The sequence below is a fragment of the Triturus cristatus genome, chromosome 2_2 (genome assembly GCF_964204655.1).
Source record: "Triturus cristatus chromosome 2_2, aTriCri1.1, whole genome shotgun sequence".
Taxonomy (NCBI): domain Eukaryota; kingdom Metazoa; phylum Chordata; class Amphibia; order Caudata; family Salamandridae; genus Triturus; species Triturus cristatus.
Window position 1 is genome coordinate 476,612,967 of NC_140582.1, and position 12,699 is coordinate 476,625,665.

Here is a 12,699-nt window from a genome sequence, read left to right on the forward strand (position 1 = left end):
GAGCAAGAGATTCACAACATAATCCATAACAAACCTAAACCTGTATAAGCAATTGCAAGAACCTATCATGTTGAAACTGCAATGCCTGCAGTTAAAGAATTTTTATGAGCCAAGGAGAACAAGCATTAAAACAATTAGGAGCATGAATTTTAAATACTTCTAGGCTATTGACAGTAAGTGCAAGAGAATGTTTCTGGAATGGCAGTAAAAGTCTTATTGCTAAAGATATGAATTAATCAATGATATCACAAAGGAATCTGAGGGCAACAAGAAATGGAAAAAACAAAGAAGCAGATAAGCTGTTCAAAGGGCAATAGTAGATGTTCAACAGTTTTAGGATAATGGAGGAATGCTGATGGACTCTGCAGACCAAGGTGCCGATTACGATCCGGTAAAAACCGGGTAAGAACCGTCGGTCGGAGCGTTTTCTCCGTCCGACTCGTACCCGGTTGTAAAACTTTACAAACATGGAATTACGATTCGCACGGAAACACCATTTCCGTACGAATCGTAAAAAACACCGACCGACGAAAATATACGTACGAATGTGATCCGGGAATGCTGCAACGTGACGTCGGGACGCTTTCAGGCAGCGTTTCACGACCCAGGAAGTACGATTCGAACCGACAGCAGTCCGGACGGCAATATTTTCACGGCACCCAAAAAGTGCCGGAAAAGCGAAGTACGGCGCGAAACGACCAGAGTAGGTGGCCCGGTACGCGCCGACCCCCCCCAGCCCCCGTACGCTCGAGTCGTACCCCCACCCGTGTATGTACACCCGTGTACGTGTCAAACCCCCCGTGTATGTACACCCCTGTACGTTCGAGTCGTACCCCCACCCGTGTATATACGGTGCGTACCCCCAGTGCTACGCGCTGGGGGTACGCACCGTACATGCACGGGTGGGGGTACGACTCGAACGTACACAGGTGTACATACACGGGGGTTCGACACGAACACGGGTGTACATACACGGGGGGTTCGACACGTACACGGGTGTACATACACGGGGGGTTCGACACGTACACGGGTGTACATACATGGGGGGTTCGACATGTACACGGGTGTACATACACGGGGGGGTTCGACACGTACACGGGTGTACATACACGGGGGGGTTCGACACGTACACGGGTGTACATACACGGGTGGGGGTACGACTCGAACGTACGGGGGCTGGGGGGGTCGGCGCGTACATACGGGGGCTGGGGGGGGTGTTCGGCGCGTATGCGGGCACATTTCTCCATGGTTGCTATGGGAGTTCGGTGCGGACGGTGTTTTTTCCATAAGGTTGTAACATCGGACGCACAGGATGGATCGTGATTCCGCGGTCGGACTTCACTTTTCACATTTGTACGGTAAATCGTCCGTGGACGTGTCGGACACATTTTCCGACCCGAGGACGTGTGGGGAATAATTCCCAATGCGATTCGTATGGACTTTTTCCCATGCGAATCGTAATTGGCAGTTTGTACGGCACTTGTACGATTCGTACGGTAAAAAGACCGGATACGAGTCGTACGGGGAATTTTTTTACTGGATCGTGATCGGCACCCAAATGTTTAAATGTAGATTTAAAAGGAGAAATGTTTATGGTCTTGTAATTCTCATGTTCATAGGAAACAATCCACACACACTCCTTTAACTGGAACTCAACCTGTTGAAGGCAATCTAAGAGGGCATTCAGACAAAATATAGAGTTTAAAATATCGTCCTACAGAAATATTGAGTTTAGAATATCGCGACATGCAAATATCGTCAGCAAGAATAACGATGTCAAGAATATCGATTTGAAGGTAAGTAATATCGATTTTTAAAATATTGAAGTTATTTATATCGTTTGCAATAATATAGTTGTTTAAAATATCGTTTTTTATTATTATGTATTTTAGTATATTCTTTAAATGTATATGATGTTCATTTTTAGTATAAATATTGTTATCTTATTTTACATATTTGTACATTTTTTAGCAGGTGCTAAATTTAATTTAATTACATTTCGGGATTTTTTGTTCTGTAGCGCGTTGTGAGTTTATAGGGATATAGAGTGGGAAGTAATATAAGTATAATACATTAATGAATATTTCTATGTTCTATTATTTATTTAATTGATATGTATTTATGTTAATGGTGCTATTAATATTTTTATGTAAATGTAAGTGCAGGATATGGGGTTAGTATGGATAAAGGGTGGGAAGTGATTTGTCAGTCAGTCAGTCAAAGGCTTTATTTCGATAAAAACATATCATAAAAGCTTTACAATTAAAAAAGAGTTTAAATTCATTTAGGTTAAAATCCAAATATTACAATAAGAATAAGACATATCATAAATAGATGTTAAGAACGGATTAAACAATTTCTTTAAGCCTTTTGCTTCTAATGCGCCATGCCCAAGATAGAAATTTTGATAGGGCGCAAGCATACAGAGGGCGGGAGTCAGACATTAAAATACGTAACGCCTCAATGTAGTGCCTAGTGCCTAAGGAACGGCACAATTGCTTGAGCCATCTTCTTCTTGGGTAAACATACTGTGGGCATTCAAATAAAAAGTGGGCCACAGACTCTTGTCTGGATATACAAAAAGGACAAAATTCAGTGGTCTGGGCAGGGGGATTCCACCGGGAAGTAAAAACATAAAGTGGGAGAGTCCCGGTCCTAAATTTGAAGTAAAGAGATCTATCATGAGGTCTCTCAATAATGTCGAGGTACAGTTCCCGGATCGGCTGTTCCTTGAATTCCAGAAAGTCCTCCGTAAGTCTACCCAATGTACAGTTCGTTTTTCTTTGGGTCGCAATCCAATTCCAATATAGAGACTTAAGCGTAGCTTTCGGGGGGGAAGACCTGTTTTCCCATGCTGCGCTTAGCCCAAGATTGCACAAGAGGATTTTCATGTCGCTCAGCCACTTTATCTTGTGCCATCCCGGGAGTGACATAACTTCTGAAAGGCCTTTGGCATATTTAGCTAGTTCCGGGACACGCCATAGACGGGCCCATAGCAGTAGAGGGCGAAGTTTCGCCAGGTCATCAATAGGACGACAACCTAGGTCGAGCATCAGTGGGGTCGTTGGAGTACCTTGAGGGAGTGACATGATGGCCCTACAAAACTTTCTCTCAGCTCTTGACAACTCACTAGTATTGCATGAACCCCACAGCTCAGCCCCGTAAAGAGCAGAGCTGACTGCCCTTGCTGCATAAATTTCCATAACAGGGGCTATAGGTCTAATAGCACAGGAGCGCTGTTCCTTCAGTAGGGCCCCTGTTACTCTCTTGTGGGCTAGCAACATCTTGCATAAGTGGGGGGCCCATTGCATATTATGAGATAAGCGAATCCCTAGGTAATCAAACACATCCACCCTCCCCAAAGGTACGGCATTTAATTTCAAAGGGCGCACAAGTTTTTTGGGGGGGTTCATCACAAGATATTTCGTTTTGTCAGTGTTGATTACCAGGCCCCGTTTAGCGCAAAAGAGTTGGAAGTTATTTAATAGTTTTTGGAGGCCCATAGGGGATTTGGAGAGTAAAAGAGTGTCGTCCGCGAAGAGGAGGGTAGGGATACGTTCCCCTGCCAGGGATGGTTCATCTGAAGGATCGTTCAGCAGATGCTCAACCACACCGTTCACATATAAAGAAAAAAGGGTGGGGGCTAGAACACATCCCTGGCGGACCCCTCTCTCTACCGGGATTCTACTAGTTCTCTCTCCATCCCTGCCCCATCTAATCTGGGCAAAGTTGTTTTCATGCAACCTTGCAATTAACAAGAGTAAGTAGTGGGGCACCCCCATGTCAGCAAGAACTCTCCAGAGGGTCTCCCTGGGTACCAAATCAAAGGCAGTCTTTAAATCGATAAATGCGAGATAAAGACTGCCCTTGCCTAGGACCACCACCTTCCAATACACTAGTAGCAATCTAAATGTCTGTTCAATAGTACCAGTGCCTGTTCTAAATCCTGCCTGGTAGTCGGAAAGGATATTGGTTTCGTCAATCCATTGTGATAATCTGACCAACAACACCTTCCCGGTGGGAAGTGATTTATTTTTAATTAAATGATGATTAGTTAATTACCATTAATTAATTAATAATTAAATATGTCAATTGTGTAATTTTGTTTTTAGATGTGGGTTGTGGGGATAAAGGAATAAAGGGTAAGAAGTAATTTATTTTTAATTAATTAATAATTAGGTCATTAACATTAATTAATTCAAAAATAATTATGTTAATTGTTTAATTTTTTTAGGTAAGGGTTTTGGGGTTATTAGTGTAATGGGTGGGAAGTGATTTATTTTTAATTGATTTATAATTAGTTTTTAATTAATATTAACTAATTCATTGATACTTATGTCAATTGTTTAATTCAATTTTGTTAGGTAAGGGTCGTGGAGTTTATTGGGGTAAAGGGTGAGGAGTAAATTAATGTTAAATAATTAATACTTTTTAAAAATGTATATTAATTTTTAGTGTGATTATTAATTATGTTAATTGTGTAAAGTTATTTTTGTTAAACTTTATGTGTGTTGTGTGTTTTTGGCTGTATATTCCTTGAAGTACATTAACTGTAATGAATTAATAATTAATATTTAATTAATTATAATTAATTATAAATATATTTGTATATTAATAGTGTAAATAATTTGTTTTTAAAAGTTTAATTTGATGTGCAGGTTGTAAGTCTTGTGAGGCTATAGGTTGGGAAGTTATCAAATTATCATTATGTAATATATTTTTTGGGTTAATAAATAACTAAAAAACAAATAATTATTCATATAAAAGGATTTCTGTATTCAACTTATAAAAACATTAGTAGGTATTTGTGATATGTATTAAACATTGTAATATGTTTTTCTTTTTTAGCATTTTTAATATTAAATATATTAGTATTTTTTCACAACATATTTATAGTTTTTTATTATTTACTTTGATTTTATAAATAATTTTGTTTTGCTCAAGATATTTTGTTTCTTTTTAACGCTACATGGACTTGAGTGGGAATAGTAAATTATACTTGTCCGTAATCCAACACTTCCCTACTGTTGTACTGGCTCGAGTGGGAATAGTAAATTTTACCCCTTTACTATCCAACACTTTCCCTACTGTTGCACTGATTGGGAATAGTAGATTTTACCCATACGCCATCCAATAGTTTCCCTACTGTTGTACTAACTGGAGTGGGAATAGTAAATTTCACCCTTCCCCTATCCAACACTTTCCCTACTGTTGTACTGACTGGAGTGAGAATAGCAAATTGTACTCCTCCGCTATCCAACACTTTCCCTAATTTTGTACTCACTGGAGTGGGAATAGAAATTGTACTCCTCCGCAATCCAACACTTTTCCTACTGTTGCATTGATTGGAGTGGGAATAGTAAATTTTTTCCCTCCGCAATCCAACACTTTCCCCAATGTCATACTGATTGGAGTAGGAATAGTACATTTTCTCTCTGCACTCCAATATTTTGTTTACTGTTGTACTGGCTGGAATGGGTATAGTAAATACTACCTACCTGCAATCCAACAATTTCATTAATGTTGTATTTACTGAAGGGAGATTTGTAGGTTGTTCTTAGTTTTATTATTTTTGATTTGTGTAAAGTGGGAGTTGTAAATTTTATATATTTACTATAATAAGTTGCGTAGTTTTGTATAAATTGTAGTTATAATAGTAAATGCATTACATATTATGTTTTTGTTAATTTAAAATCATAATATTTTTTAATTAATTATGTTTAATCTTTAATAGTATTAGTTTTGCTAAAAATCAAGCAACATGGATCCCGGGGGGATGCAATGGCTATAGTCACACTTTCGTCAAGGTCACCTGCCTGCTGAAATACCTACTGGGGTCCTGCTTGGCATCATTTGCGACCCCTTCATCTTTGAGAATGAGTTACCACCAGTTTTAAACTGGTGGTAAAGTATTACAGTTTTGCGAGCGGAATTTGGTTGCAAAATATGAATACATACCATTCTAATTCAGTACTTGCAAGGGACACCCCTTCCAAATACCGAATCAATATTTGGTAGCAAACGTAAATTGCAATTTAGGAACAAGTTACTGAATTGCAGTTTGCCTTTTGTACATTGTAAGAAGCGTTTTTTGCAGTTGCAAATGTCCCAATTCTGCAAATAAGGCCGTTTGAGACCCAAAAAAAGCTTTATAAATCTGGCCATAAAACTCTTAGGCTTTTGATTTCATCTTTCCTAAAAACAAAAGAAAAATATAAATGTTCTGCTTGTTTTTTAAATGCACATTTTTGTTTTAATTCAGGAAGGAGAAAATATTTTCTATCTGGCTGTTGAAGACATAGAAACTGACACAGAGTTGCTGATTGGCTACCTTGACAGTGACATGGAAGAAGGCAATGAGGAAGAGAATGACGTTGCACATGTAGTAATTAACAAAGAAGATGAAGACAACACAGAAGAAGTCCCACAAGTTGTTGAAAAAGGTATGCAGCACATGTTAGACTACTGAGAAACATAAATATTTTATAGAGGAGCTTAGATCTTAGTGAACGGCAGGCAGCACACAATAACTTGACTATACAATAGAAAAGAGAACTGTTAAGGTCATTATGAAATAACAGAATCATGAAGTTTAGTGAATGTTGGGGATGTACAATCAAATTAACATTTATTCAGTATAAAATGATACTTTTCAATACTTGTGGATACAGTTTGCCCAGCTCTTCACAAAGAAATACTCTTTCTTACTTTGTTCACGATCTATTGTGTTCAATGTAATACCAGAGGTGACCTTATTTCAGGCTGTACCCTGGAAAAGGTGAGTTTAACAGCAATAATACATAGGATACAAAGGAATGTAAGATATTCACCTTTCTAGGTTATCTTATTTCACTTGCAATGTCAATGGTTGAAATTTAATATGATAAAAAATAGACATAGATGAGGATATATTTTCTCAGAGGCACTTATTGCATGATAGGCTACACATACATGGTGCAGTTCAGTTAATTATATTGCCTCTATTGCCTATTTCTATATTTGTAGGTCTCTCCTGAGCCAGCGCATGTGCTGCTCTGGCGTGACATTTAGAGAGTGGGCATTTGAAAATGCTACCACATGCTTTTGATTGTGGCTACGAGCGTGCGGTTACGCGCGCGGGCACGCGTTTACGAGCACAGGCGCCATCTCGCGTGCAACCTTACAGCTCGCGATCTCGCAAGTGCGCGTTCACCGCTCGCCCTCAGGAGTCCCCCTGGGGCACAAGCAGGCATCCACTTCGGCCTGCTGCTCGCATGCGCGTGCACCACCACAGAGCACGTCTTGCGGCCGCTTTAAGACTTGTTATATTAGAAATAATTGAATTGTCACCCAAATAACCCAACTAGAAGAGATAATAATAACACTATTATTGCCTGCTTCAGTTGTAGTTACGCTCGTGAGTGAAATCCAACAATTGTGTCATGACATGTCGATGAACTTGCTTTGTGGTTTGAGAGTTTGGAAATCCATACCTTAGCGCTTCACACAACACTTCTGCTGTTTTGCACTGTTAAAGAGCTTTATTTTGAACCATTCCTCTTTAAACGTGTGTAATCTTAGAATTTTATTTTAGTTATTGTCTTATGCAGTGCCAAGAAGCTCCGGGGAATGAGCTCTTTCCAAATACATTTATAAAAAGCACTGCAAATGATCAGTGTTACTGTTTCTCAAAGTAATGTTGCTCGCTGGACAGAGTTCTCTGGAATGCAATGCTGACTTGGCCTTGCAGAATTTACACTTGTGATCGGTAGCTCCCTGGAGATGTTAGCGGGGAGCATCTAAGTCACTGACTGCACCATCTTGCCAGCATGTTCTATTTGATTCTAAATGCAGAGTCATAAATGTATAAAGGAGAACCACTGAGCCTTATTTCTTGATAACTCAAGCACATTCTCATTCCATATGTGCTCGCTTGAGTTTCAGGGCTTGTTTGGTTGGAATCAGGGATGCTCCCTGCTCTTCCCTTTAAGTGTGATGCATTACTAGTGATTAAAGTTAGGCGAACCGCTCACAGTGAGTTCTTTCCAAGTTACTTCTCACTAGGAAAGGATCTACTCTCATGCAGGTGTGGGCAAGCTGATTGCAAAGTTTTACTTAATGGTCAAGAGCACAGACGTGCTGAAGAGCATGCTCAGGATTCACTGGAAGAAGCTTGGGTATCTGTTTTGGAGTGCCCGCAGATGGGGCCTTGCATGCCTGCCTACTAACAGTTAAATTGAGTCCACCTCATTGACCAACCTCCACCACAAAGCACTGGAAGTTTCAATTGGTGCATTTTCAGCAGATAAGACAGAACTATTACATCACACTAGATAACAAGCATTGGCATAGCAATAGGTCTCGCCTTTGGACCTTATAAGTGTTTAGCCATGCAACAGTTGATGTTGTTGCACCAAGGATATTGTGCTGCATAACTAAATACTTAAAAGGTCTCAAAAGCGAGACCTATTGGCTACGCCAATGCTTGTTAATAAATATATATCGTAGAGCAACAATGCCATTATTGGTTCATTCTTCTTTCTCTTGGGTGTGAAAAGTATTGATGGTGTTTTAGGCATTTTTAGGTCATAGTAGACATCACAGCTCATTTAGACCAAGGCAGGTGAGCTACAAACCTGCCTCTTCTTGGCCTGAAGTGACCCATCAGCCATATATATAAATCTCCACCAGGACTGGAAGGGAGACGTTTCAAAAAATGTTCTCCTGTCTACATGGGATCACTTTCAGCCATACATGCTCAGTGCTGAATGCTGTGCAGTTGCCATTTTGTTCATTTTCAAGAAGACAAGCTTTCAAAGTGAAGGTTTCTTTTGGAAAACCAATAGATCAATGCCACTCACCAAATCAGAGAGTGTCAGGTTTCTCCTGCCCCTGGCACACCACGGAAATGAAAAAGCAGCCTCTGGAGCCCTGCCCTGAAGATAGAGCTGCCCTAGCTGGCAGTCCTGCAGCTGGAGACCTGCTGCAATTGGGTTCCTACTGTTAGAAGCAGAAAAACATTTATTCACCCACTGGTTCTCTAACTTCAAAAACCTTACCCTTAACAAAGGGTTGCACAGTTATCCGGTTTCATCCGCGACAGCATTTCACATCACCTTAGTCTAATTCCCTGCATCCTGAAGTTCCACAGGTCAACTGGAAGCTTAGAATTAATTTCACCACTGTAAGAGAGGGCTGCCTGCCCCAAATGACAGCAGGGAAAACAAAAGCTGCAACCCAATGTACCTTATAGTTCTCATTTCCCCCTGCTTGAAATCCTGACTTCCTCTAGTGGAAAAAGTGAAGTATGTCACTCTTTAGAAGCTTACATGCCAAGGCTGGTGAGCAATATGCATCATGTGACACTAAGTTGAAGCAGGAATTTTCAAACGGTTAGTAGGAAATGTCTCCTTGTTTAGGAATATGCTTGCTAATGGCGTGTAAACATCCATTGTTATCTCCTTTTTGTGAAGAATGTATACCTCACTATTAAGCGACAAACCTTAGTCCTACAACAATACGGTCAAGGTAAGTAAATATGAATATATGACGTTATATCGCGGTGTTTACACCGCGATGCCTTTACAACGCAGGCATTACAACGCAAGTCGTTATAACGACTTGCACTGGAGGGTGCTGGATTTAGGAATAGAATGATTTACTATTCCAACTCCAGTCTACGTACAGTAGGGAAGGTGTTGGAATAGTAAATCATACTATTTCTTAGGTTAGAGCGCCATCCAGCGCAAGTCATTGTAATGACTTGCGTTGTAATACCTGCGTTTTAAAGGTATTGCAGTGTAAATACCGTGATGTAAACAATGTTTCCCAGTAAATATAGGTATGTGTACATTAATATTGTTAACTAGATAAACATAACTATCTTTGCTTCAAGGAAACAGTGTGGAAATTCCAGGTATCCTCAGACAGAGTAATGGCTTTGTAATTTTAGTGACCGATCAGTAACAAGCATTTGCAATGCAATCGGTCTTGCCTTTGGGGGTATATAAGTATTTATCTATTCAGCACATTGTCTGCAGCTGGGGCCCAGTAGCTGTTCCACTGGGATGCAGGGAAGGGAAACAGTGTGTCCCCAATTAAGAACCAGATGTTTGAAAAATGCCAAATATTGAAGAATTGGTAAAGTTAATAAGGTAATATTGCCCTAAATTTAAGGGGAGGGGATGTTAAAGCCATATCTGAATTCAAATATCCCACTGCGAGGGGCCAGATGCCAAGAGAATGGCAGGAGCCTGAAGAATGATTTGTGGATGTGTGCTCCTTCAACAGCAGTGGGTTCGAACGCAGTCTGTGATGGTGCATCGAGATAAAGAAAGGCCTAGGCAGGGGAGCACTGGGAAGGGTATGTATGTATGTGCGGTCTTATATAGCGCTCAAATTACCCTTGGGCATCTCGGCGCTTGCATTGGGAACCTGTCCTGGTTTTTCCCTGTGAGATAACCCGTGAGATAACCCGTACTGGGCATCCCCAAGGTGAAAGCCAGGCATCCCGCCGCGGGGGGCCGTTGTGGAGATTAAGCAAGCTTGTTGCCCAGAGCTGCATAGTGTGAACTCGTGCTTAGAGTAGGCACCGAAGCGAGAATTATCGAGTCTGCAGACAATTGGGCTCCAGACCCTGCCGCGTCAGGAATCGAACCCTGGTCCCGGGTCTGACCTCTGCTTCAGGGTATGCCTCCTCTAACCAGTGAGCTACACTTCTCCATGTGTGATGAGTGAGATTGGTGGCCATATTATAATAGTATACCAGCCCTGGCAATAAAAGGATTAAAGAAAAATAATAATAAAGTAACGTAAACAAGTCACAACAGTGGAATTATGTGGGAAGTAATTATGTGTAATTGAGTGTCCTGAAATTATGTAGAATGGTATTTTGTGTTGTGAAGTGGCATGTAGTGGTTCTCAAAGGTGGATAAATTCTTTGAGTTTCTTATTACTGCATTGGGGCGTTTAACTGGTACTACGTGCCTGATCATGAGTTTAGCAGTCCTACGGCAGCGGCATTCCTTCACCATGCGCTTTAGGACTGCCAAACCCATGGTGTGACCACCTGCCAGATCAGGAGTTAAATCCTGGTCTAGCATGTGATGTTACGGTGGCCTGACTGCACCTGTCTGCAAGGATCATGGAAGAGCCTATAATGCAGACCACCACAGTCAGACCACCGACTGCACCTTCCTGCAAGGTGTGCCATACGTGCCACACCGTGCAGAATGTAGGGGTGAAAATACAGGGGACACATATGCACCCCCCAGCTGAAATCCGGCAGGGGGCCCTGTTAGAGACCCCTTTGTTGCCTATCTGCCACCCTTTACAGGGCGGGATCACCTCCATGAAAAGGGCGACAAAAATGCAACTCATAATATGCTCAGCAGTGGCACCTCCAGCATATTACAGCCAGTTGCAGACCACCAGCTCAGCGGGATCCTTGGCCCCGACCACTGCAGTCCTAATACTGAGGGCAGTTCCGCAGTGTGGCAGTAGTCGGACTGCCACCACGGGTTCGGGGAAGTCGCAATAAGGCCTTAAGTAATTTTTCCCCCTAGACAGTGTTCCCAGGTGAGCGCTGCCTTGGCTCGACTTAAAAAAACAATTTTCTTCATTTGTTTTGTATGCAGATGGGGTACAATTAAAGAAATTTAAGACCACCCTTGTGGGGGAGGGGAAGTGACCACAGAACTGAGTGAGATGATACTGGCCAAAGACCTGTAAACTGTAAAGTGACCACATGAATTATTACAAGGAGAGACACCCTTTAATGCACTAGGACTGAAGTAATTAATTAATTTAAATCAGCTTTATTCGGTGCAATACATGTCACCATAAAAGCAAAACAATTATTATAAAAAACATGCATACCACAACATTGACACAGTTTAAAAATACATTTGTAATGGCTATACAGGCCATAGGGTACATATTTACAAATACAGTGACCAGAACGTACTATCCTGCAGATATAATTTTTAACAAATAAAATTATGTAACAACTCCCAAGAGTGCTGGTGTCATGTCTTTAAAAAATATAGTTAAAATACCACACAAATACCAATATTACAAGGTTATCCACATACAGATCAGTGCATTAAAATATGAAACATTTCAATAAAATGCCTTCAGCCATTATTTGGTCCTGGTTGCCCTCTGGTATTTCTTATTTTCAGTGCAACTTTCAGAAAACTTGTTATACATGCCAGGGTCAATGGGTCTTCAGCCCTTTGTAAATATAATAGAGCGGCCCTGGCTTGTCTGAACTTGCCATTTTTTAAAATTCTTACTAAGTAATAACGCCTGGGAAAAGAATAAAAAGGGCATAACAGTACAAAATGAAGGGAATCCTGCGGAGATTTACTATCGCAGTCGCAGGGTCCTTTCTGCTCAACCGTGGCGGTATAACCCACGGGATCTGCCAACAAATGATGTATAAGGTTGAGCCTAAAACGAGTAAATAAAAACCTAACTTCTGCATTATGTATCAGACTAAGATATGGTTCCATACCACCTACTGTTTTAGTAGTGCTGTGCGCACAAGCTAGAGTCTTCCTACCTTCAGAATCGAATCTGCAATCTGCAGCTTTCCTTAGGAGCAAGCTCTTAATTCTGTTCTTGTCTTGGGGTATGATTATGGTTGGGTTAGTAAAAAGGTCAAGGCATTCTATTCCTTCCAATGTCAATTTTACATATTTGAGCCACGGGATGCGC

The 12,699-nt window shown here is 40.9% G+C and overlaps 1 protein-coding gene across 2 annotated transcripts in view; it reads left to right on the plus strand.

Annotated features, from left to right (window-relative positions):
* The window catches only part of PRDM5 (PR/SET domain 5), a 687,250-nt gene that overhangs the window by 210,043 nt on the left and 464,508 nt on the right, over positions 1-12,699 (plus strand). For both annotated transcript variants that reach the window (XM_085641579.1, XM_085641580.1), the window contains exon 4: positions 6,263-6,443. In XM_085641579.1, the coding sequence (XP_085497705.1) occupies positions 6,263-6,443 (181 nt within the window). The remainder of the gene's footprint in view (positions 1-6,262; positions 6,444-12,699) is intronic.